Source organism: Stigmatopora nigra, chromosome 14 (assembly GCF_051989575.1).
Source record: "Stigmatopora nigra isolate UIUO_SnigA chromosome 14, RoL_Snig_1.1, whole genome shotgun sequence".
Lineage (NCBI taxonomy): Eukaryota > Metazoa > Chordata > Actinopteri > Syngnathiformes > Syngnathidae > Stigmatopora > Stigmatopora nigra.
The window spans coordinates 7,256,715-7,281,606 of NC_135521.1; the positions used below are offsets into that span (position 1 = coordinate 7,256,715).

Here is a 24,892-nt window from a genome sequence, read left to right on the forward strand (position 1 = left end):
CTATGTTAACGCACTGCCATTGACAGCACTACATGTCTCATCATTTTAGACTAGTAGATACAAATGATCAGTGAATTCAAAGTGAATTGGACATATCTCGCTGTCAAAGGCATGTAAACTAATTATTTACCCGATTTATTTATTTTTTCTAAACCCATTGCTCACCATTGATGGGACAAGATGGCCATTCCAATTTGATAGGGAGGGGAACATGAATATTTTCTCAAACTACAATGAAACAAATAGAATGGGCATCTCAATAGGACTAAAAATTGAGAGAATATTAAAAACCCATTTGAATAATTTATTTTTACAGTGGCATGTGTAGTAGCTGCTGGCCATCTTGGGTATGGGGACTGGAAGTTGAAAATGAGATCTCGTAGGGCACACACCTTATGTCAGTACCGATGATGTCATTATAGTGTTGTATCAGTACTGATACTAGCATCGCTTTTGTGCAACGCCATTAATAACCACAATTTTCGTCAACACTCGGAGGGTAATATTCCAGACCAGTTGGCGAGCCGCGTGGCAGCCGTATCTTTATATTAATACAATCAATAATTAACTACATGAACCCCCCCACCCTTTAATAATATGAGCAGCTGTGTGTATGTCTATGACTGAGTGGAGGAATCACACCACACTCTGGCGCTACCACTTAATTAACTGTTAAATAAATTAGCATAGAAAGAGCGCGTGCTCACGTCGCCGAGTGATGTCTTGGGCTCGGATTCATTAAGAGTCCATCTTCACCTGCCAATTCTCCAAGTGTTGGGACTGCAAACATTTTATTAGTTTGGTCATAAAAGAAAATGGAAATGCCTCCATTATAGACAAATAGACCATCCTGACAGAATCTGTTTGATCACCATGGCAACAAACTGTTCTTTCAATGCGGTGGGGTTTTCAACTTTTCGACAGCATACCTTAATGCATGTGAATCGGGGTTATAAATAGATCGCTTAGGCAACGTCGGCCAGCCGCTGGCGGGGGATCGCTTCTTGGCACCGGGTTAAGGTGTGGGCCACAGGCCCCGGACTCAGGACATCTGGACAGCGACCAGCTGGTGATGCAGAGGAGGTGTGCGTCCAAATTATATGTGCATGAGTGTCGTTGGTATTTTTCCAAGCAAAATGTTGCTCTAATTCTAAGTTCCAGCACCTAAGGGTTGTTCTACTTTCAAAGTACCACTGTTAAATGCATATTTCATTGGGTTTCAATTATTGTTGCACCAATACGTCACTAAAATGAGATCATCTTGTCACGGAATACTAAGGAGGAGACAAGTTCAACTAGAGGGAGGAAATTACTTCAAAATATGGGGCTGGTATACCACAATATGTTCTATCTCAATGTTATCTTATATGCTCCCAACAAGAAACAATATATTCTAAAAAGCTGTCACTGGTTAATGAAGGAAGCAATAGACTTATATAGTACTATAATATACTTTTGCTGAAGTGTTTGTTAACTCATTGGCTTTCCCTCCCGGTGAAATTAAATTGGGCATCGAGGGTTGTCAATAGCACTCACACAAGCATTCAAAGCCAGTCCTTCCATTATTATGTGAAATGGACATAAAATGCATTTGTTTGTTGAAATAATATTGTAATGCAGTATTTATTTCCGGAAATATTGCCACTGAAATATCATCTGAATCTGTGAGGAAGGCAAATATTTGCGTATGGTCGTGGTTGCAAATGGTAAACACTATTATTTCCATATAAATATAACCTGTGTTTATCTTTGATAGTTGTATTGTATGTTTTTATCTGACCCAGGAATAAATCATTTTTGTAATGTCATATAGCGAGATGATTGTTATCAAACTCAGGTTGGTTCACGGGCCGCAATAACGTCAACTCGATTTCATGTGAGCTGGAACATTTTAGATATTTTTTTAATTTAACTTGGATTAAAAGAACTGGATCAAAAGCCAAAATATTCCGTTTTTCTTTTTTATTAATCCTAAACAAATTTTATGAGGTTTTTTTCTTAGCAAGTGAAAATGTCTATTAATCATTGTTTGTCATTTGAAACGGAAACTAAATATGTTTTAGTTACTATGTTCAATAATAAAGTGGAAAACAGAAAAATACAGAAAATATGGATTTAAAATTACAACTATTGATTTGAAAAAGGGGAAAGTCGGAAAATATAATATACATCAATAATCTTCATTTGAATATGATCCTAAAACAGAAATTTAGCACTCATTTACAATTGTTGGGCACACAGAATGATGTGACGGGCCAGGTTTGACACCTGTATTCTAATGGGTGCTGTGGGGAGGATTGCCTGGAAGCGTTATTTCAAAAGGATGAGAGCTTAATAGAGAGGAGCGGCAAAATGAGACTCGTGTCCGCTGTGAACATTTCACCCCAGACTGTTAAGTCAACTGGCTACAGTAGCAGACGGGTCATGTGTCGAGTTGGTTGGGTTTGAAGCTGTTACGACATGGGTCGGAAACCACTTTAACACAGGGATCCATAAACAATTCATATTTCTTATGTTATTTCTTGAGGGCCATTCTCCGAATTAAAAAGTAAAAATACATGAAAATGTAATATATTTTGTCATTTCACCACATTTAAAGTACAAAGTCTGAATTATTTAGACATTGTTATACCATCACCAATAAATCAGTATCAATGATATCACACATGCAGAAGAGTAATAAAAAACGAAATTATGATAAAAGAGGCGGTATAAGTAGTATCAATGCCACAGTGATGCTCCTATTAGTGCATTAGCTCTGTCACCATTGATTTCCATAGTTTACCTCACAGGTTAGTGGAGAGCCATATGCACGCATGGAAAGAGCCACATTTAGCTCCTGAGCCATAGTTACTTACCGTAGATTTACAATGTAACCCGAGGGCACATGTGGCACACAAGTTACTCATATTAAAGGCATTAAAAGTAAACAAATACAAGTAATCGTTTTAAACAATTGCATCTTAATATGTTTTAAGTAACCTTACATTAGATCAACATTTAAAGAAAAGTGTATTCGCCTACCTTAGGACGAAAGTTGAAATTATAGGCGTCTTCATCCATTGGGCTGGACTGGCGTTGTGCAGTCTGATCATCGATCTCTCATCGTTCCAACGCACACATTTGCTCTAAAAAGTTCGAGATATGTCAACAAATCAACCGGATCGCCATGGAGTGGATATGATGGATTATTATCTTGCATTAAAGTGCTTAATTGTCCAAATAGAGCATTATCATAACTTACCCAAGACGCCAAATCGTGTTGCACTCACGTGATCATGCAATCAAATTTTTCAGGCGCGTGTGTGACGTGTGATCAAGCAATTGGTTGATCACAGGATAATATTGTCATTTCCGGCACTACAACATTATACCACTGGGTGGCGATTAAATAAATAGGAAATTGAACTAAACATTAAAAAAACATTCGAAACACATTAATTGTATTAGAAAAAGAAATGTTTAAAAATCTAGTAATGATATTTTGTGGATGGGCGTTCCTGTATTAGTATAGACTATAGATCTATGGAAGTTCACATTACTTAATGTTTTGACTTCCAATGACCGCTTTAGACGTCTTTTTCGATAACAACTGCCCTTTATGTTTAAAGCAATCAGTTTCAATACTGGCATATGTATTTCCCAAATTGGATATCCACCAGTAGCACTTTATAATAAGTGGATGTGTTCCATAAAATTGGCCATAGAGCATCATCTCCAGTCCTACTTGAGCGTGCATGGAGTCATCAGATGCTCCCAGAATAGGATTTGGCAAACGAGAGGATTCAAGCATGTCAGACTGTGGGATGACAACATTATTTGCGACTGCGGGTCACCGTCAGCATCCGTACGTTTAATAATCGACCCGCTGTGCCCAGATCGCGTTGTAGTTCGCCGGGGTGGTTGTCGGAGCACATGAGGGGCGGGGGCGTACACGCACCCACTGTGGATGCGCGTCGGTGTCAGAGTGCCGCACAAATTAGATAGCGAGGCCTTGCAGTTGCAGTCCCATCACCACGCACACACACCTTCCTCCTTATCCCCCCTTCGGTGTGACGCCCTGGAGCTTCCGAGCACCAGCTTGACAGTAGCCCGAAGCTGCGGGGGATGTCTACTGTTGATTTTATTGTTGGTCGGAGGACACTAAGTAGGGGTAGAGGGCGGGGACAGGGGGGGGGGGGGGGGGGTCCTATGGATAAATAAGATTCCCAGCTGCTATTTACAGATATCTCGTTTGCCAGCATGCAACTGAGGAGAGCTCAGTGGAATTCCAATTTCCAACACTCAAGGGTCTGATTTGAGGTGCTGGGGTGAAAATGTAGAGCTATACTGACACCTGGTGACATGTTCAAAGGACTGCAAAATAAGTCTTCACATATTTCAGAGATAGAAGATCAATGATTTAGATTCCTCTGGTTTTAGCTGAAATTTAGGTGGTTAGCATTTGTTTGCAATGCTTCCTTGAGACACTGCATATTAAATTACAGACTCAAATGCAAAATAATTGCTAGCAGGGCTTTACAAGACAGTTTGTACTGTGCTAGATTTCCAATCATTAATCTCATCCAATTATCTGAATTAGTTGTATGAACAGTTTGTGCAAAACAAATTTGCAAACCACTTCTTTAAAGTATTCCAGGCTAAATTAGTACTTGTGCATTATTCAGGCACGATTGGGGTCGAACAAATCTAGAATGTTCTTTGCCATTACTGAAAAATGATATTTCTTAACAGCACACTTAGCGGTATAAAACTGAAAATGAAATACTGCACTGGGCAAGATCTATGCTGGTAAAATAATTAGTCACAAGCTTGTCAAAACAACAGCACTTCACTTTGTCCTTTTATTTTCATCTCCTGTGTGCAGACTTACTTTTCAGGAACAAGGGTATCACAACTATTGATCAAAGCTGATATGAAAAACAAGATCTGAACCAAATACAAATTGACAATGACAAAAATAACCTCAGTATGTTGCCTTCTTCAATGCAGGCTTTCACATCCGAGATGACAGCCCATTTACTTATCAAATAACTTAAATGGTGCACAGAAAATTCTGTTTCAAAAATATGCCCGTTTGTAACTATTCACATTTTGTACACGCGGCTTAACAAAAAGTGCTACCTAGAAGAGAAAAAACAACAACTGGAAAAGTAAACAGTTCTCAATGGAGAACGTGGCAATGTCATTATAGTAATATACCAACAGAAAGCTATAGTGTCCACAATCTCTTAGAAAAAACAGTGACCAACCAAAGTAAACAAAATTAGGCAACAAACTTGTTCTTGGTAGTGGACCCGCTTTTTGTGGCTGTGTCAGCATGAGACTGGTAGCCAATGACCACTGAAGGAGGGACGCCCAACCTGTCTTTGTAGACACGCCTAAAACACAAAAACAAGTTCAATGACATACACCCAAAATATGTTAGCCCTCTTCTTACCCTATGTGGGTGATGGCATCCTTGTTTTCATAGTCTGTGGTCCATATGGCAATCTTGTCCCCTTTAGCACGTACATTGATGACTGCGCCGCACACATCGTCGCTGTGGTCCTCAAACGCTTCCCCCACGAGACACAGGAGCTGCGGCAAGAGGACTTTCTCAGTTCCACATGACGGATTGCGAGAGAGGGCACGACTTGGGGAACTTAGTTTACCGTTTCCAGCCAGAAGCGATCCAAGTCGGCTTTGCGCTGCTGTTTGGACATTGTGATAAGCCAGCGGCCACCTCTACGGTTCCTTTTGTCCTCCCACATGGGCTCAATCCCATCCTGTGAGCATAACATTGCTTGCAAGTATGATCGATCCCATTATTATCAAAGTGTACTAGCACTAATGGGATTATGTCTCCCTCTAGCGGTAGTTTAGAAGTAATGTCCGGACAATAATTGAGTTAAAGCTTTAACAATAAGAAATTTCATAGCGTCCATAGAATATTCCTACCTTAAAAAGCGAATAGTCACAGCCAGACATCAAGTTACTGGACAGTTGAATATGGTTATAAAGCCTGGTATGGGAAAAAAAGGACAAATTTTACATTAAATAAAAAATAGATAGGCAAAACAATATTGAAGCTTGTGTATCTCTAACACACGTGACTTAAACTGTCAGAGGTTGTATCTTTTTTTAAGAAAAAGGATGCTATTGTAACTTAGTAGTGACATTACTTACGCCCAAAAGTCTTCAACGGTGTCGACTTTGGAGATGAGTCGGAGATTGGCTTGCCACGTTTTGCTCTTGTCATTCTTGAAAAACCAAAGAGCCCACCTGCACACACACACGCACGGTATTCTTATTCAGAGGACAAAGCCTATCAGACAAACGCAAATATAGAGAACAAAATTGTAGGGCTTACGTGTTCTGTAATGGATGTTTGATGTATGATTGTGGACTTTCAACCAGTTTCTGAAGTGCTGTGGCATTGTCTTTCTCCTCAGGCTCTGTGATGGAGGCTACCTAAATAACAAGAGAGAGAGATAACCTAAACATTTTCTGCCACCGATATGCTCAAGAATAATGTAAATCATAGAAAACAAAAACTGAACGTAAACCATAATGTATTCTAAGTATCGACGTCCATAATGTCACTCACCATTAAGGCAGTCGCCATTTTGGGGAATCTTCCATCCGGGGATTATTTTTCCGTTAAATAAATTGATTGGATCAGCTGCGGCGCAGCTCTGCGCACGCGCATTGACGTGCCGTAAATATACCTGAAGAAGCCTCGCAATATATTTTAATAATCATGTTTTGTAAAATTCAATTACTATAGAATGATGAATTGTTTTTAATGTTGTGTGTCAAAACAAAATACATTAACAAATATTTATAACTCCCTTAGCCCCTTCATTCCATCTTCAATTCCTTATTAATGTTATTGATTATTATGATTTTTCAATTATTAATAATTTGATTTATCAATATTTTCATATGCTCATCTTTCATTGGTTTTGACTAGACATCATTCAATTTTGATTGTTGAATAAATTTATCCAATGAAAATTAATTACACCATCATTGACAGCCATTTGAGGCTTTTGAAATGTACAATTATTTCCAAGTTGATTCTACTGATATTAAGCCAGAGTGTGTAGATCTTTTTTTTTTATATATGATGGGGATTTGAAGTTTGAGCTGCAAAAATCAGGATGAATAATTCAAAAAGGGAAAGGCAAGCATGCTGTGAATGTCATTTTATTTTACTTTAGCCGTTGTAGCCAACGTTGAAATCCTTCATAGACATGTGGTTCTTAGAACAACAAAATGTTGTGACATTGAGTACTTCTGGAACATTGAAAGTCATCTGACAGTTGCTGCTGGCTGGTGGTAAAGGCACATTAGAAGTTCAAGATTGTCCGGATGCTGCAGAAGAGGGGAGGTTACGTGAAAGCAGTAGGACAAATTTGAATCAATCAAATAAAGGACATGGTATTAAACTAAGCCTACCTCTTTCCAGAATGCATGAGGTCAAATCCCTCATTAATCTTGTCAAATGGCAGCGTGTGCGTGATGAACTCGTCCACCTTCAGCTTCTTGTTCATGTAGTCTTCGACCAGTTTGGGCACGCTATCTACACTCTTCCAGCCTGCAGGCGGGGACATGAAAAGGTGAAGGGAAGGTTAAGTAAGAAAAGGGATATTGATATTGATTTTTGGATAGCCTGGTCGCCCTTCAAGTGTTAAATTACATGCCTAGTATTAGTGTGTGACTATCAAATAATGTACAAAGTCCTACTTTTAAAAGTGTTAAAGCAACATAAATGTCGCAATTAAAGAAAAAATGCTGCCTTCTTTACAAAATCCATTATAAATTAGCGTTGCACCGATTCCATTTATTTAGGTCCCGAAACCAATTCCAACACCCAGCTTGTGTGGTATCGGCCAATGGCAATCCTGTAACGATAACTTTTTTTTTTCATCACCTCCAAAGGCAGTGCCTCGCCATACGCGGCCTGTGACTAACTGGAAGGGCCTTGTGGAAATCTCTTGACCGGCTCCGGCAACGCCAGCGATGATGCTCTCGCCCCAACCTTTGTGGCAGGCCTCCAGAGCGGCACGCTGAAATAGACAACTGATTAATTTGTTCATCTGCAACCTCTTGGATAGGCACTCAAACACAACATTCACCATGATCTGCACGTTCCCGATGCACTCGAAGGAGTAGTCCACGCCACCGTCGGTCATTTCCACCAGGACCTCATTGATAGGCTTTTTGTGGTCCTTGGGGTTGACGAATTCGGTGGCACCGAACTCCTTAGCTTTGTCAAACTTGGACGGGTTGATATCTACGGCAATGATGCGCGTCGCTCCGGCGACTTGGCAGCCCATAATTGCGGCCAGGCCGACAGCTCCCAGGCCAAAGACTGCACACGTAGAACCAGGCTCCACCTGAGTGGAGGGAAACTTGCCATATAAATTCTAGGGACTCTTTGAAAAAGCAATCATTACTATTATTATTTTAGTGGGTTCAGGTTTGGTTCCAACCCGTAATAGGAAACATTTCTCAATACATTTAAGGTCAGAGGCTTAGCAGCAAATGAACACATTTTCACTAGGAAGGCATTTGGATTACAAAATCTATCATGTGGAATAACTGAGGTGCTGAGTATTTTAGGAATGAGGCCACTATTTCATAAAATATTGCATGGCATATAGAGAGTACAAAGAAGTGACCTTGGCGGTGTTCAGCGCTGCACCATATCCGGTGGAGATGCCACACCCAAGAAGGCACACTTTATCCAGGGGAGCCTTGTCGTTGACTTTGGCCATGGAGATGTCAGCCACCACCGTGTACTCAGAGAAGGTGCTGGTCCCCATGAAGTGGAATACCTTCTTGCCCTTGCATGTAAAACGGGAAGTCCCGTCAGGCATCAAACCCTGACCTTGGGTCACTCTGCAAATGCAAACCACATTCAAACAAAATAGGAATAGCATGCTTTCTGTTTTGTTTTAAATATTCCTGTGAGTGGAAAATCTCTCCTACCTGATCTTCTGGCACAGGTTGGTTTTAGGATTCTTGCAGAACTTGCACTCACCACACTGAGGCACATACAGCGGGATGACTGTATCACCTAGACATATAGAATACATATTCATTAATAATTTTGCCAACATACTTTAAGGTATTTTTACTTTAAATCCAAACTCCAGTTTGGAATCATTACCAGGCTTGAACTTGGTGACGCCCTCGCCGACACTCTCCACTGTGCCACCGCCCTCGTGGCCCAGGATGATGGGGAAGACTCCCTCAGGGTCGCTACCACTCAGGGTGTAGGCATCAGTGTGGCACACACCCGTGGCAAGAATCTAAAACACAGACACACAAACAAACAAACAGTTGTAAATGTTAATGGAAAGTTCCAAAGTACACAAAAGGCTCCATCACATTAGCTTAGTACCTTGATGCGAACTTCGTGGGCCATGGGTGGGGCCACCTCCACTTCCTCAATGGAAAGTGGCTTCCCTGCCTCCCACGCTACTGCAGCCTTGCATTTAATCACCTAAAAAAGAAATGTGACAATAAATCAATATGGTGAAATATTGCAATGCTTTATATTCCAATGCATTATCAATTTTACGTTAAAAACAGATCACTGTATGATGCAGTATGATAGCAATATGCTAGCAACTTTTTCCATTAGAATAGTGAATTGTAATGCATCTGCCATTGACGGTGCGAGACGTCCAAATGATTTTATTTGACGTCTGCTGCCGTTACTGGCACTGAAACGTGAACATTTAAATGAGTTGGACGACCACAATAAGATTGTATGTAGACAATAAGTTAACTTTTGACCTGACCACGAAAGTAATTGAGGCGTGACGTTATGTCAACAAATAGCTGAAGAGTAGGCAGGCTTGAACTTTCAACTAGCAGATTGAGCTACTTGAAGATTGCTAGTTAATTCAATGCATACATTCTATCAACGTGTATTTACTTTTTTCCATTCGATCAACAGTACATTTAGCATTTTACCGTTTCATGAAGTTAAATAGTGGCGTACAAAACTGCTGGCGTGGATTTTGCTTGCAAGTAAGCAATCGATGTGCCGTGTACAGATTAGGTACATGTATTATCAACTGGACAACATATGCATTGAGAAAAAAAAAGTATATTCGAGTTCACCCACCTTGCCTGAAGTCGACATGATCCTCTCGTCGTGTCTTGAAGCAGGAGGCGCCACCAGAGTTCCGTGCGCAAATGAGCGCACAGCTTCGCCAATCAGAAACAAGGAGAGGGGGCGTACTTCCGGAGCGACTCCATCCCGGAAATTGACGGTTTAAAACAATGACAAGACAACGCGTTCGCAGCTTCACAGAAATGTATTGTATGTACCGAAAATTAATTCACCAATTGTAGTTTATAGATCACGCTTAAGTAGAGCTATTTTTTTTGCATGTAATTCCAAAAGGTTTGTAGCGAACTAGATGGTGACTACCGGAAAGAGGACATTCTGACCAATCAAAATCGAGGATAGGGGTGACACGAGGAGAAACTATGACCCAAATATAATAAATAAATACATCGAGGCATGTATTTGTCTTTTTTAAGTTACATTTTGGAATTAGAAAAACATTTACTAACTTTTATTGACCCAAATGTCATAAAATACAAGATTTGAATGTTGTTAGTTTGGTTTTGTGATTAATCTTACGTTAATAAATGACTACGGAATATTGGACGATTGATATACTTTTTTAACTCTATTGTGTTGCATCATGAATGAGATTGTGCTCACCAGGATGAATGAACATTAATAATAAATAGGACTTTGCCCCTCATGCCTTTTAGTCCTTGGGATTAAAGTAGAGAGTAAGATCATAAAAATGTTAATGGAAAACACTATGGCCATAAATCATAGTAAAAAACAAACAACTAGTGCAAATGAAGTTAGAGAGACTTTAGAATACAACAATAAATATTTTGCAAAAAAAGCATTTAATCAAGACCATTGATTGACATGCATTTGCCAGACACTGATCTCAGAGTTATAACTCAGAGATGACCAACTCACATTTGTCAGAAAGTTACAAATGACCATGTAAATACACATGTTCAGATTCTTGACGTTACTGAGGTTTACCATATCCATACATATGACTATAGCAATCATACGCGTGTTTGTGTATATATAAAAAAAGAAGCATCCAAGAGGTAATGTCCAAATTTGAAACCCTCACAGAGGATTTGGATAAATTGTGGACCCACAAATGATCATCTCCCACCTGCAAATTAAAAAAGAACTTCAATACAGATTAATGGAACAATATATTACAATCAGGATGTGGTCTGACCTCGGAATCCGCCGCCTCCTCCAAAACCACGACCTCCTCCTCCTCCACGTCCAAAACCTCCACCTCTGCCACCTCCTCCGAAGCCTCCACCTCTGCCACCTCCTCCGAAGCCTCCACCTCCCCTTCCTCGAAATCCGCCTGCAACAACGCCAATTTTGGGACAATGTAAAACAAATCTGACCCTGTGAAAATGATGTATACAATCCTAGTGTCCAATCATGGGGTCCGGGGCATCTGATAATAATAATAAAAGACCAAGAATAATGAAACCGAATAAGATAATCACCTCCACGACCTCCCCTTCCTCTTCCCCCTCCACCTCGGCCTCCTCGACTCTTTTCACCAGGTGGCTTGGGCAGGAACCTCTGCAGCGGAAGAAGCTTCATGGGATCTATATAAAACTAAACAAGAATGTTGGTTAGCAAGATGAAAGTTTGAAACATAATTTCCATGAAAAATGAAGTGAATTATTACCTTCTGTAATTTCTTAAACGAAGATGCCTTCATGTTATCAGACAGTTTCACAGAAAAATACTGAAAAGGTGAGTTAAGGAGCTTTTGCAGACAAATTGTTTTCAACTTAACAAATTAAAGTGATTTTCAGAGTGAATAGGATACAAAGTCCCGGAGCTGTCCAAATATCTCATCCACCTTTCCGATCTGCTCCTTATTTTCCAAGTAAATAGGCGCGTTGAAGTAGGGAACCTTGTTTTCCTTTGTAGTACACTTGCACACGATGTCGTCCTCGCAAGGATGGACAAACTCTCCTACATCTGTTGAACAGGAGTTACATTTAAATGCTTCTAGCATAATATAGTAAGAAGGAAAGACGGGATTTTCCTGTAAACAGTTCTCACCAACAACGTATTCTGGGGGTCCATAGTCTTGATACTGTCTGAAACCACCACCACGGCCCCCGCCTCCACCCCGGCCTCCGAAGCCTCCTCCGCCTCGGTTGTTATATCCTCCACCTCCCCGGTTGTTATATCCTCCACCTCCCCGGTTGTTGTAGCCTCCACCATCTCGGTTGTTGTAGCCTCCACCATCTCGGTTGTTGTAGCCTCCACCATCTCGGTTGTTGTAGCCTCCACCATCTCGGTTGTAACCCCCACCTCCTCGGTTATAACCTCCACCTCCTCGGTTATAACCGCCACCGTCTCGGTTGTAACCTCCACCTCCTCTGTCGGACATTTCAAATGATCTGCAAAACATCGACATGAAATCAGAACGTGGAGTTGACCAAGCAACATGGACTACTGCTAAAGCTAGCAGCTAGTTAGCGCCGCCTTATAATTACATTATTCAGTGAATCAATGCGTTTTACCGACACATGACCACGCATACTATTACATTGAATGCAGAAACATTCAGAAAAACACTTAAATTGCATATCGTTTGGGTAACTTACGACTTTAAAAGGCACTGTTAAGACTCCAACTGCTCTTCATGGAACGAGAACACGTGTAACTATGAGATATCATATATATGCATAGATATTCAAGAGGTACCCTGTGGGTAGAGTTGGCGGCGTGAGTAAAAGGCGGTCATTTTACGTCAGAATAGCCTTTCCTTACTAATCTATTTCTATTGAAATTAAGGAAAATGTTAATTCGCTGTGGCAAACACTCACAAGAAAAAGCATTGTTACATAAATACAGCATTACATATCAAGTTTTCCCTCCATTATCAATGATTATTACTAATGTGACTAAACGTACCGTAAAGCAGTGGGTGGGATGGCGTAAAGTGTTGTAAAAACACCTTCACGCAGGTGATGGCTATGTAATATATAATGCACATTTCACTATACTTTGAAATATATAAAATGCAGTTGCCCTGTTTTTATTATAGAACAATTCTGATCATTTCATTACTGATTTGGAGCAACATTTACCTTTGGTGATTGAGCCATAACAAATTTGACCATCTGACCACGAGACAAACAACCCTCATGGTTTATTTCGTTCAATTTCTTTGAATATGTCCTTTAATAAATAAAGGAATTTAGTATTGTGGCATCCACAATAATTCATTTTGACCTATAAATAAAGTGGCCAGTAGATGTCAGTATTATGTCACAGAAAAAAAGTCAGTCATTCATATTCATACATGGCCAATCACCTCCAAGTCGTTGTTTTTCTTTTCATGCTTAGTTCTGCTCATCTTAGAGACCATTTGACGAATTATTGCCACATGCAACACTCTTCATCAAAATGACATCATTCATAGGCTCATCTCAAGTTACCCTTGATTCTGAACGCTCATTTTTTTGTGGAGGAGGTTGAGGAGAGAGAACAGATGCAAGTAGGCATGCTGTAGCCGATTTATAAAAGGGAGGTTTGTGTCTCACGCCATCATGATGACCTATCATCTTTGGTGGAGGAGACGAGCGGAACCCGCACGTTTGAATTCTGCAAACTCTCAAAAGGTCACGTCGTGGTGTAAAGTGATACAGGCAATGAGGAGTAGAGGGGATACAGGCATCTCTCTTGTCTCCTTGCTCGTTTGAGAACAGGAGGCGGGGTGGGGATGAGACCGAAAAAAACACCAACACCACAACTAAATGTCTAGAAATACTACTGTTATAATGCAACTATTAACACAATGCAGTACTGCGAACTACCGATACAAACACTTTCTACAGTGTACAATTTAATACAAGATCTCTACTGCCACTACTTACTATCACCATTTTAAGGGCAATGTACTGGAAAGTTTCTTTCCTCCAACCCTTTAATGACAAACTTATTTTCTTAAATGTTTTTAATATGTAAATATAGGATTGTGGTCTATAATTCTGGATAATTGTGTCATGGGTACCTGTATCTAGTAACCAATTGTAGTATGAGTGATGTATTCTTTTAACCTGGTTGAATAATAAATTGTGTTTTTAGTTTTATTTTTCAAAAAAAAATGAATTACTAGATTAATGCTAGCTAAATTTTGACAGTAACATTTAAAAAAAATCATACCATAGAATGAGACAGACAGATTATTGTTTTGGCACTCTTATATGATAGTACCAAGTTAGTAATGATCGGTAGTTGTGGTAGTAGAAATAATATCACCCCCACTTCTACTACAGAGACTAATGATACTATTATTCATGATAATCTTTAAGAAGTGTTCACTGTAGCAATTCCATCCCCACAAAAAGCAGCCAACCTCTCAACTTGAGCTCAACACTTTTTGACAAAATGGCTTTTAAACCAGGGCTCATGTTGACTTTTTTTCCACATGGTAACACACTTTGACACACTACACTGTACCAGCGTCGCGTTCCAGACGTCGTTTTGCGCAAAGGAGGCCGATTATGTGTCTTGCGCAAACACTAAATCCGCCGAGTAGTGTGCGGAAAATAGAGCGATGACACACATTAAGAGTGTAATAGAGGTTATTAATGGATCGCTCTATGCCAAAGTGTGTGTTTTGGGTTCAAACCACCGGCCTTGATAATGACTGTATCGTGCTCTTTTTCATTGAAACCATATGTTTGCTCTTCTGTAACCTGCCAATCATTCTCTGTGTGTATGTGTTTCACAGCAAACCGAAATACACGAAGCAGGGATGAAACAGACCACACACGCCATTATTACCCAGCAGCAGTGAGCAGGTAAACACACGAGAAGGTGTGCGTGACCCTCTTTAAGCTGCTCTTGTGTTTTATCTGCCTGAATGTGGCAGAGTTTGTTACGTTATGTTGAATCTAGGAGCAGGAAGCAGAAAAACGAGAAGGGCTGGTGCAAAACTTGCGATTTTACTGGAAAATATACTACACAATAACCGATACTAATATGGTTTGATACTCAAAGGTCTACCATTGCTTCTACTGGTACAAATAATTCCTCGAGAAGTACTCTTACAGGTATTGCTGTCATCTTCTGTGTGAGCGTGTCTAAGTGAGTATTTCATAGTGATGAAACAGACCACACACACTATTATTATGGAGAAGAAGCAAGCAGGTAAAAACACATGCGATGGCGTGTGTGTGACAGTTTCTAAGCCGTAGTTGTGTTGCATTGGACTGAAGGTAGTGGTTGTGAGATTAGTGTTAAGGTGCCATAGGGGAGCTTCTTTGTATGTCTTTGACGGGGCTTTCTGGTGGGCTGCAGTTTGATGGAGAATCTGCCTGAAGTCTTTGTGCCATTTAACCTTCATGTATATGGTTGCATTCTTTCACACTATGACAAATGGACGACACTAATTCATTGATATTAAGAACATTATATGTTAAAACATGGAGTCTTGTAATCATGTTTTTTTTCTGAGGGGCCAGCATTGAGACTGAAAGGTGAATATTGGATCTGAGAATGTACTTGGTGTGTTAAATTAAAAAAAAAACAATGGATATGCATAAAAGTTTATACATGAACTAAATTTGACTTAGCAACATATGAGGAAAGTTGAGTGACTGCACCCAGTCTTTCATGACTGAATAGACTCTTCATGAAGCGGCAGAATGGAGCAAAAGTGAGAGATTTGCGTGTGTTTATTCTCTAATCTCAGGGGGAAAGATCACAAGGAGAACACTTTGAGATTTAGTTACCTCAAAAACTGACCAGGGGTTCAAGTGACCTCCCAGGAATGCTTGTGAAGTTTCCAAAAGTAAAAATAGTGGCATGCACAAGATGACTCTATTTTAATACTTTTTCATCATCGCACGTTTAAAAAACAAGTTTTAGGCTGACCTGGAAATTATTTTAAAATCCATAGTAGTACTAACTGCCACTACTCCTGATTGGCAATTACTTCTACTACTATCACCACGACAATGAATTGTATTATTGCGAAAATGTTTTACATTACTATGTTCTTTTTGTAAATGCCCATTTTCATCTTTAATAAATACTGATATATGACTTTTTCCACCACTAGTCGACCATGGAGAGTCATCGAGTGTAATGTGTGTGTTGGGGCCGAGTTGGGGGCAGCTCCAGTTTGATATTACTTATTGTGAACATAGCCTGTTGACATTTCATTGTGTGCATTCACCGCCTACCATGATATTAAAGTAATGTGCCTGCGCTTGTGTTTGATAACAGGGCTTTGGGAGGTAAAAGACAAACACGTCAGAAGAGACTTTTTCTAAAGCGAGTAAGTGGATGAAGGACCACAGTAATTTATGCCAAAACATACAATAGTTAGGCTTGTTACAATTTTAATATTCATACGCACCTTATGTAAAAACCTGATCCTTCCACAGACTTCCAATTCATTTAAACTTGGTGTGCTTGTTGTCATTGATTTGAGAGTCCTGTAAGAATGGAAAAAAAATGAATAAAAATGAATAATACTGCGTGTATTAAAAGGTTAAAACAATTCCTTCATTCACACAAAGGTCGCAGAGGGTTAAACTCTTATTTTAGAAGATTACATTCTAGATTTGAACTGTCCAGGTAATCAAACTTGGATGGAAACTATCATTTATCCTTTTGGAATCCCATTCAGATCCTCATTTTGTTATTTTAGCTACTCTTATTTTATTTTCAATCTGATTTTAGTCATGTTTTATTAAAAAATATAGGCTAATGAATCATCTGCATCTCCATGGTGGCTGTACACAGTATGTAGAGTCTTGAATAGGCAAATGAGAACTAATGCTAATAAGAAGCAGGCCACCTCTAATCTCTTTAGCAAACCTGATCTCTCCCTCCATGGCTTTTCTTATTTCTTCTGTGATAAATAATGTATATTTTGTCACTCACCCCCCTTCACCCCATAATCATCTCCGCAACACAAACACAACAAAATCTGTCACCCCCCCGTGATCCCACCACCATCATATCCATGTCTCTTTTGACTTTTAAATTGCCATTAAAGTTCAATGCGGTCTTCAAACATGTCTTATTCTCCATTCATCTCCACCTTATTGGTTTACTTTAATTACTGAAGACTGGAGAGATTGGGACGGGTGGGGCAAATGAGGAAGAAGGGTGATGATGATGAGGAGATGAGAGGGGGGGGAGCAAATACTGAAAACAAACATGGCGCTTGAATGCGAAGGATGGTGGCGGTTCCATCGCAGACGGAAGGGGACACATGGTGTAAGCAAACACTCGTAATTGCATTAGATTCCCTATGGCACATGGTTAATCTCCATTGCGGCCCACCCACCCCCAATCACTGAATCCCACCACACAACAGGACACACATACACACTTCTTCATATCATTTGTACCAAACATCCAGTGACGTCAATGATCGAGCGTCAGATGTGATGGGATGTTTCACTCCCTCGGCTCACGGTATGAACAGAATTGCATCGATATGTTACAAAAATGATCTTCATTAGTATCGGGGGAGCACTAAGAAATTTTGTACCGATGTGTGAAATATGTACTTTGGGGGCAGAGAAAGAACAAACCTTTTTAATGCCATTTAAAATGATATAATTCCTATCATTTGACTCTTAAAAACAGAATTATTAAATGAGTCTATCGCTAGTAGATGCTTAAACTGGGAGTGAATGAACATTTATTCGCTGCCTATCCTCCCACTTTAAATGGAAAGCACGTCTAGCGTCTGGCAACCAAAGAGTTGAGCTGCTTGACCAAGCCATAACAGTAAGTACTTTACATTCAAGGGAGTATGCAGTAATTCAGTATTAAAACAAATACCAGTGGCTATTACCACATAGATTTCAGAATCAGTATCATAGTATTTCATTTAAAGTGATTGTTTCCTTACTTCTTTATACATATGTGCTTGTTATATACTTTGCTAGGTGATCATTTTTACAATGTAATGTATGTATATGTGTCTTGACTCAGGTAGGGTTTAAAAGCACAATGGGCTGTATGCTTGTGCTATTGCAAATTCCTTCAGTGTGCCGTGTTCTGGCTCCACCGGTGCCAGTATGTTTGTGTGCTTTTGTGAAATGACAGCATACAAACTACGTTTAGAGAGGAGCATGTCAACAGTCCTGTGCATTATCAAATGTTTATCAAGATTTGACAGTATTATACTGCATTACTCAGGCATATTTATAGCCATCTTTTCTTCTGTCATCCTGCTGGTGCATTGGGGAATGATGGTATTTTATGCGGCTACATTGACTTTTTTCCACCCTAAAAATTCAACTTTTGAACATCATTTGCCCTTTCCTGATAGTACAATAATACGACTTGGAAAGTTAACTAGCAAATTTAGGAGTTAACTGCCAAATTAATTGAGGCAGTTAATTATTTAACATCTTAAAATAACAAAAAAAAAACAAGTCATTTAAAAGAAAAAAATCTAAATTGTCTATAAATAGTACCAATTATTATGATTATAAGTAAAAATATAACTTGATTAATGCAAGAAATCATTTTGCAAGGTCTAAACTTAAATTAAAACATTTACCTATTTCTGACTCTTTAACTTCATATTTGTAACCATAACGTGATCAAAATTATCATCCAACCTGACTACAGTATTTACCAACATTTCAGCCCAAATAAAGTATCAAATATAAAAATATAGCATAAGAAAGGCATGTCAAGCTGCTGGAACAATTTCAAGGTCCTTTAACACATCACGGTGGACATTCAAGAAAGAGAAGCTTGGGAGACAAGTCTGGGATTGAGCGGATATAAATGGCTTTAAAGGGAACCCCGAGGGCCACAGGGATTGAGTCTGTGTGGCCCCCAGGCTGGCCAAACAGAAAATAAACATTGCTTCCAGTGATTAGATCATCTTTCGTACCATTCATAGTTCATCCATATGACATCTCTCTAGTGGGAACAAAATAAAGACTTCCTGGACATTGTCAGGGTCATTTGACACACTGATTAATAGTAATGATTAAAAAAGAACTTCTTCCTCTGGCCAAGATGCACCCTCATAACTCTATCAATGTCATAGAATTAATTAACTGGTGTCTGACCAAGCCATGATAGCAATTATGTTATATTATTGGACACATATGATGGCGCTGTCATTGTATGATGCCAACCCCTATGTTAGCTGATGCTAAAGTGGTATTCTAGGTGGGTGTTCCCCAAAGCTTGTCAGGACACATCTGTGGCTCCTCGACCAGGGGGAGGGTGGGATTACCCCTGGGCACAGGTGAACCGAGCCATACATGGCAGACGTGGTCGGGGCGGGGGTGTCCGGGGCTTGGGCTTTAGGGGATCACACTTTAAAAGCAACTCACTGGGTGTTCCCTCACTGCCCTCGACCTGTCTCGTCCCGCTTGTTTGTTTGTCAGTCATTAGAGCACTTTCGGGAGTGCGTGGGCGGGGCCTCTTAATCCGGGCCGGTAGTGATTGCGGAGGACGGTCAATAAACGCTAATTGCCTGCACCATTGGGTTAATCTTGATGAAGACGTCTCGTGTTGTTACGCCGGATAGGTGGTGCTCCAATATTGTTTGGGGCTTCATTAATAGCTGTATGAATAAGATGGCACACCTGTCTGCAGGCTTTCATAATAGGTCATGTCTACTTTATTAAAAAAAGACACATTATGAATTGGAAAGACTGCACGGGGCCCCACAAAATAAAATGTACATCAAAATATATAGACATTAAATTTAGGGTTCAGGATAAATTATATGCTATTAAATACAATTTTGATGTGAGGTTTTCGCAAAGACAAGAATATTAAGAGTAGATAAAGGCAGTCATTCTCACATAGGCCTCAACTGTTCTTGCTAGGAAAAATATGAGTATACTACAAGTACACAGGATGTATATAAAGTGTATAAAATACATTTCCAAAGGCTGCCTCCACTGCATCAATAAACAGTACAAAAAAATGACCTTTTTTCCATTGATGCGGTGGAGGCAAAGGTCCACAAGGGGGTGGAATGTAGTGAGAAATTGAGGAAAACTGAGTGTCAAGACTGAATTGGCTCAAAGATCCGAGTCCAATACATTGAAGTGGAAAAGTTGGTAGCTATTGTCTAGATATGATCCAAAATGTGCCGCAAAGAGTGACGCTTAAATAACCTTTAACTTAACAAGTAACCTAAAATTAACTTGTTAACATCATCAATTCATTTAAGAATTGGAAAGGCCGGGAATGCTCATCTTTTAGTGCCATTGACAGAAATGTGAAATACTATATCACATTTCAGGCCAGGGATAGGCTTTCAGAGTGAGACATCAAGCCATAATTAAGGTTTTGGGGGGCAAACGTGCAGAACGCAGGGTTTTAAAATAGGGTTCCATACCTTGGTTAGAGTTAGCCTGGACTATTTTTGAAGAAACAAATCAGGGTTAAACTTTGCCTTCACTTCAGAGTGTTAACTGAAGAATGTCTAATATGAGTACGAGTAAAACATTGCACTTTGAAAATGAACTTGTGGAGGGAAGTTTCTGCTTGAGTTTGCAGAAGGATGTGTTCAAGGTCTGCTGTATGCAAGACAGCAGAAGGACCATCTGTGTGTGTGGAACTGCAATATCCCCCCAAAACACTCCCCACCATCCACACACACACCCACACACTCACACACATTTACATAGGCATGTGCATTTGAAATTGGTTCTTATGGTGTGCATCTATATTTGAATATCAAGATTCCTAAAATAGTGAATATGAAAATGCCTTTTTATTCTTTTAATTTTTTTTTGTTTGATGCATTTTTTAAAGCCTAATCCGCATGTGAATGACCTCATTTATAGGCTGATTCAGTGCAAACCCTAAAAAGGCAGACATAACGTGTATTCTAGCAGTCAAATTGGCATATTTGCATTTTTATTCAAACTGCTCTGAATATATATTTTGCCTACCCTGGAAATGTTTACATTTTGTGTGGAATTGGTTGAATTTGTATCCATTTTGTTTTGGAACTGAAATTTATAATAACTGTGATATTTAATGTTTTAAGTATGCTCTTGTTTTAAACTAAAAATGTTAAATTTAGCCTTGGCATATCTTGATGTTTTTAATCACAATCCATTATTCTGATTGGGTATTAAATAACTTGAAAATACCAATTCACTAGTTGTTTAGATTTTCAAAATGCTGTTTCCCTCTATATTTATCAATACAATTACTGCAGTTTTATTCTGTTCAACTTAAAAATCTAGCATTTGTAGTGGAAATAACAAAATTTCATCCAAATTCAAAATGCAAATAGCATGCAATTTTTCTTCATTTGTGAAAGACCTTAAATGTTATGTTTTGCATGAAAATTATTATTTTTTGTGGGTGTATTTTGACTTTCATTTTTTATTCAGTACTGCATTCTGAACTGAAAGTGCCAAGATTATACTGCTCTTGACAATCATAAATCAATGCTTTGCCTTGACCGTTTTTTAAATTATATCTTACAATCAATCTGGTCATTTTTTAACCTTTATACCCAAAATGATATATATTTGGTTGTATTTCACAAAATAAAAGAGCAGTGATGCATATTGCGTCTGGATTCCAACTCTGTTTTATGAGGTCAAAGTCCACAAAGAGCTCTGAGGAGTCTGCTAAGGAGGACAACACGATGATGAGAATGGCTGATTTACAGCTCCAACTCTGCCCCTCTTGACTCGATGCCGTAACATTTTATGACACCATTTTACTGCTCACATACAGCTTAGGTACATTTCACCTTCTTCTGTCATTTTCCTGAGACGCTGACTGGGCGAGCTGCTCGTGAAAACTTGTTCAAAGGTTCTAGGGAAAGTGTGTTCTGTTAAATAAACACTTTATTTGCAGGGGTGCTGGAGCCTATCCCAACCAACTGTTGGGAATAAGCAAAGAACATCCTGAATTTATTGCCAGTCAATTGGAGGGGGGCGACTGGATGTTAAGTTCATCGAGTTAAAAAGAAAAATAACTTTTAAAAAATCCCTATTTTAGATTGTGGTAATCAATAAAAGCATTTTTTATGACTGAACAACACTTTTTTTTCTGAGTGAAGCAAGAGGAGGACATCAAATCCTCATTCTGTTCATTAAAATGTTAGAAGGGATGGGGAAAAAAGCAGGATGTGGTAGTGGGCCAAAAAAGCATTTGGAGAGATGATACTCGTGGGAAATTACTGTTTTTAACTTAATAATTTGTTTTATTCTTTGCAGATTGTGTGAAGATTTACAGGATTTGAATGTAAACACATGAAAAATCCACATGGGAACACTGGCAAGGGTGAAAATTAATAAAGTACTTTGGAAAATTTGACTTGTATGTATTTAGAAAAAAACATGCAACGACATACATATCTTTTTTGTGTTTTAAACTAAGATAAAGACATAATGTATGACCTAAGAATATTTTCCTTTCTTATCTGCTGCCATAATGGAACAAATTAATGTTTGTGTTCTATCTAAAATGATTCATGTCCTTCCCCTTGACAAGACCGTGCTGTGAACTGCAGGATTTTGGCTAAAAAAAATGTATACAAGTTTATGACAAAAAAAGGACAATATATGTACTTTTTTTTTTTTTTTTTACCATTTTGACCATTGGAAATGAACAGGCCTTTACAATGAGTTATACAAAAAAGACTGAAATGAACAACTCATTGTATTTTTTCTTTCTCCCAATGAATTTCCATTGACTGGAGCACAAATGCACTATTGAAGAAGCTCTTTGCTGCTGAGTGCACTCGGAACTATTGTTGGTTTAGCCGCCGCGCGAAGCAGCATTTGCCAGGCGTATGACTAAGGAAATATTTGGCTCCCGCTTTACGAGACAAAATGTCTTCTCCTCCTTCTCTACACTCGAAGAGTGGCAAAAACCTGGAAACTAAACAGTAGAGAGGATCACCATTGATCCCTTGTCTAAGCCGCCCTCAATCGCGCTTAAACGGAGCGGCTTCTCTGAGCGCAGGAACCACCGCAAACCTTTAAATCTGTTCCTAATGTTGCTTTTTAGTGCGGACATCTTCATATAAGCGGAACAAGAACACATAAATGCCAACTTGCAGCCCTACTTGGGAACCTTACTCTGTTTTAGCAACCTTAACTTAAAACCTTAACCAGTGTTCGAAATGCTGGCGTAAAACTTCAATCCTGGCTGATAAACCTAAGCAACAATAATGTAAAAAACAGACCCTGTCTTGAAACTTCATTTTGAAACTTACAATGCTTTGAAAGCCAAATTAAACTCCAACCTGGATAGAAACCAGACAGTGGTCACTAAAGTGGACATGTATTTGTCATTGTCAGTTCGCAGAATATGGATTATGTACTGTCGTTGTTCGTAAAAGATGTCAATTGATATTGAAACCACTTATTGACAGCATTGGACGCCTTCCAGTTCAATTCATGGCCATCACTGAGAGCAAGCGAGTTGAACAATTGGGTCGTAAAGGGCATAATATGTAAAATAAAAACTATAACCCCCCAAACAAAACAGACCAAAAAACTATTCCCTAAAATAGCATCAGTAACATCTGTGGCCACACCTAAGGGACAAAGCAAAAGTTGCTTCCATCGAGACATTAATGGAGCAGAATTGTGACGGTTTTCACCAAGCGTCAATGTTAACCACCCAAAAAGGTCCATCAATCAGTTCCCTGCTGGAAGTTTGCTTTGAATTATCTTGTTTGTTTGTCCTCCCTGGCAACATTCTCGCTCGGCGCTCTCCTCTCCCTCACCTCACGCAATCTCAAATCCCTCGCTTGCGACGCGTCTCACGAGCGGCGAAGAGGGCCCCACCTGGCACCACGATAGCAGTGCCATCTGGTCGCGGCCGTCGCTCACCATCAGGGGCCGGTGCCGCGTGGCGATGCCAGGCGTAGCGTTGTTTAATGAGCACATATGAGCAAACATCGGACTGCCAGGTGGCGCCGCCGTCGCCGCCACCCAGCCACGCCACGCCGACCAGGCGGGGCTCCGCTGTTGACGCCCGAACCCGGGGCATCAAAGGGGGGCCTCGGATTTCCAAAGTAACTAAGCCCTAATCCACCCCCTTATTGGTCCCATTCATATTGAAATACATGATCAGAGGGGCTGCACAGGCCTTAATCTTGCCAATGAGCAGTCCAGCACAGCTGCAGGGATCAAGTCAGAGTATGAGACCACCAGTATATTAGAAAAAGTGAGCCTCGCTGATTGGATTAGGGGGAAGCGAAGGAGTCGGGAGGGTGAGGAAATGTCACCCTCTTCTCGGGGTGACCAGGACACTTTACGGGTTTGGAGGTGACTCCAAAAAAGTGCCATGTTGTTTAAAAACAATATTTCAAATGGGTCTTATCCTGGTTGAAGGGCATTGGAGCCCATCCCAACTGACTTTGGGCAAAAGGGAGACTACACCCTAGACTGGTCGCCAGTCAGTCGTGGGACACACATAGAAGTAGACAACCATTAACCACACTGTCACTGAATGTGGAAAGATATGTCTTCAAATCTGGGTCTCAAAAAAAGGTTTCAAAAGCAGGATTTCAATTTCAGCTATGTTGTGTCTGTGATAGATTTACAAAGCTAGATGTGTTATTCAATGATTCTCAATGATCTGCCTTGAGGTGTGGATGGACATCATCTTTTTACCTACTGGTAGAAACCCAGTCAAACCCAATTGCTTTTGTACTGCCATCCATGAGAAAAGCATTAGGCTGCAATCCAGGAAAGAGTACTTCTGGCCTTGGAGCGCACGCCATTGTTTGCTGGCAAGAGCTGGAACCAGCCTCCTTCTGTGTTCTGCAACTTCGGGAAGATCTTTTGAAGGCCGTCTTGG

The 24,892-nt window shown here is 39.8% G+C and overlaps 3 protein-coding genes and 1 long non-coding RNA gene across 6 annotated transcripts in view; all 4 read right to left on the reverse strand.

Annotated features, from left to right (window-relative positions):
* LOC144207443 (uncharacterized) overlaps positions 1 to 3,336 on the reverse strand; it is a 98,489-nt gene extending 95,153 nt beyond the window's left edge. For both annotated transcript variants that reach the window (XR_013328661.1, XR_013328660.1), the window contains exons 1-2: positions 3,245 to 3,336; positions 3,025 to 3,128 (exon numbers count right to left, since the gene is read on the reverse strand). This is a non-coding gene — a long non-coding RNA (uncharacterized LOC144207443). The remainder of the gene's footprint in view (positions 1 to 3,024; positions 3,129 to 3,244) is intronic.
* Positions 3,337 to 4,830: 1,494 nt separating this feature from the next.
* Positions 4,831 to 6,721, reverse strand: LOC144207342 (eukaryotic translation initiation factor 4E-1A-like). Its single transcript, XM_077732764.1, has 7 exons — positions 6,590 to 6,721; positions 6,353 to 6,453; positions 6,169 to 6,264; positions 5,941 to 6,004; positions 5,655 to 5,768; positions 5,441 to 5,580; positions 4,831 to 5,381 (listed from the first exon to the last, which is right to left on the reverse strand). Exons 1-7 carry the CDS (start codon positions 6,605 to 6,607, stop codon positions 5,267 to 5,269), a joined length of 648 nt encoding a protein of 215 aa, XP_077588890.1. The 5' UTR covers positions 6,608 to 6,721; the 3' UTR covers positions 4,831 to 5,266.
* Positions 6,722 to 7,175: 454 nt separating this feature from the next.
* On the reverse strand, positions 7,176 to 10,243 carry LOC144207340 (alcohol dehydrogenase class-3). The gene is made up of 9 exons (XM_077732760.1): positions 10,127 to 10,243; positions 9,395 to 9,496; positions 9,161 to 9,302; positions 8,980 to 9,067; positions 8,670 to 8,889; positions 8,124 to 8,384; positions 7,919 to 8,054; positions 7,444 to 7,582; positions 7,176 to 7,359 (listed from the first exon to the last, which is right to left on the reverse strand). Exons 1-9 carry the CDS (start codon positions 10,142 to 10,144, stop codon positions 7,335 to 7,337), a joined length of 1,131 nt encoding a protein of 376 aa, XP_077588886.1. The 5' UTR covers positions 10,145 to 10,243; the 3' UTR covers positions 7,176 to 7,334.
* Positions 10,244 to 10,916: 673 nt separating this feature from the next.
* The window catches only part of gar1 (GAR1 homolog, ribonucleoprotein), a 31,417-nt gene continuing 17,441 nt past the window's right edge, over positions 10,917 to 24,892 (reverse strand). Inside the window, exons 3-9 of one of the 2 annotated variants that reach the window (XM_077732761.1) lie at positions 16,467 to 16,545; positions 12,149 to 12,492; positions 11,910 to 12,064; positions 11,766 to 11,825; positions 11,578 to 11,692; positions 11,292 to 11,429; positions 10,917 to 11,222 (exon numbers count right to left, since the gene is read on the reverse strand). In XM_077732761.1, the coding sequence (XP_077588887.1) occupies positions 11,212 to 11,222; positions 11,292 to 11,429; positions 11,578 to 11,692; positions 11,766 to 11,825; positions 11,910 to 12,064; positions 12,149 to 12,492; positions 16,467 to 16,507 (864 nt within the window). In that variant the 5' untranslated portion in view covers positions 16,508 to 16,545 and the 3' untranslated portion in view covers positions 10,917 to 11,211. Of the gene's footprint in view, positions 11,223 to 11,291; positions 11,430 to 11,577; positions 11,693 to 11,765; positions 11,826 to 11,909; positions 12,065 to 12,148; positions 12,493 to 12,699; positions 12,923 to 16,466; positions 16,546 to 24,892 lie in introns of those variants that run through there. The other variant, XM_077732762.1, reaches the window with a different exon arrangement.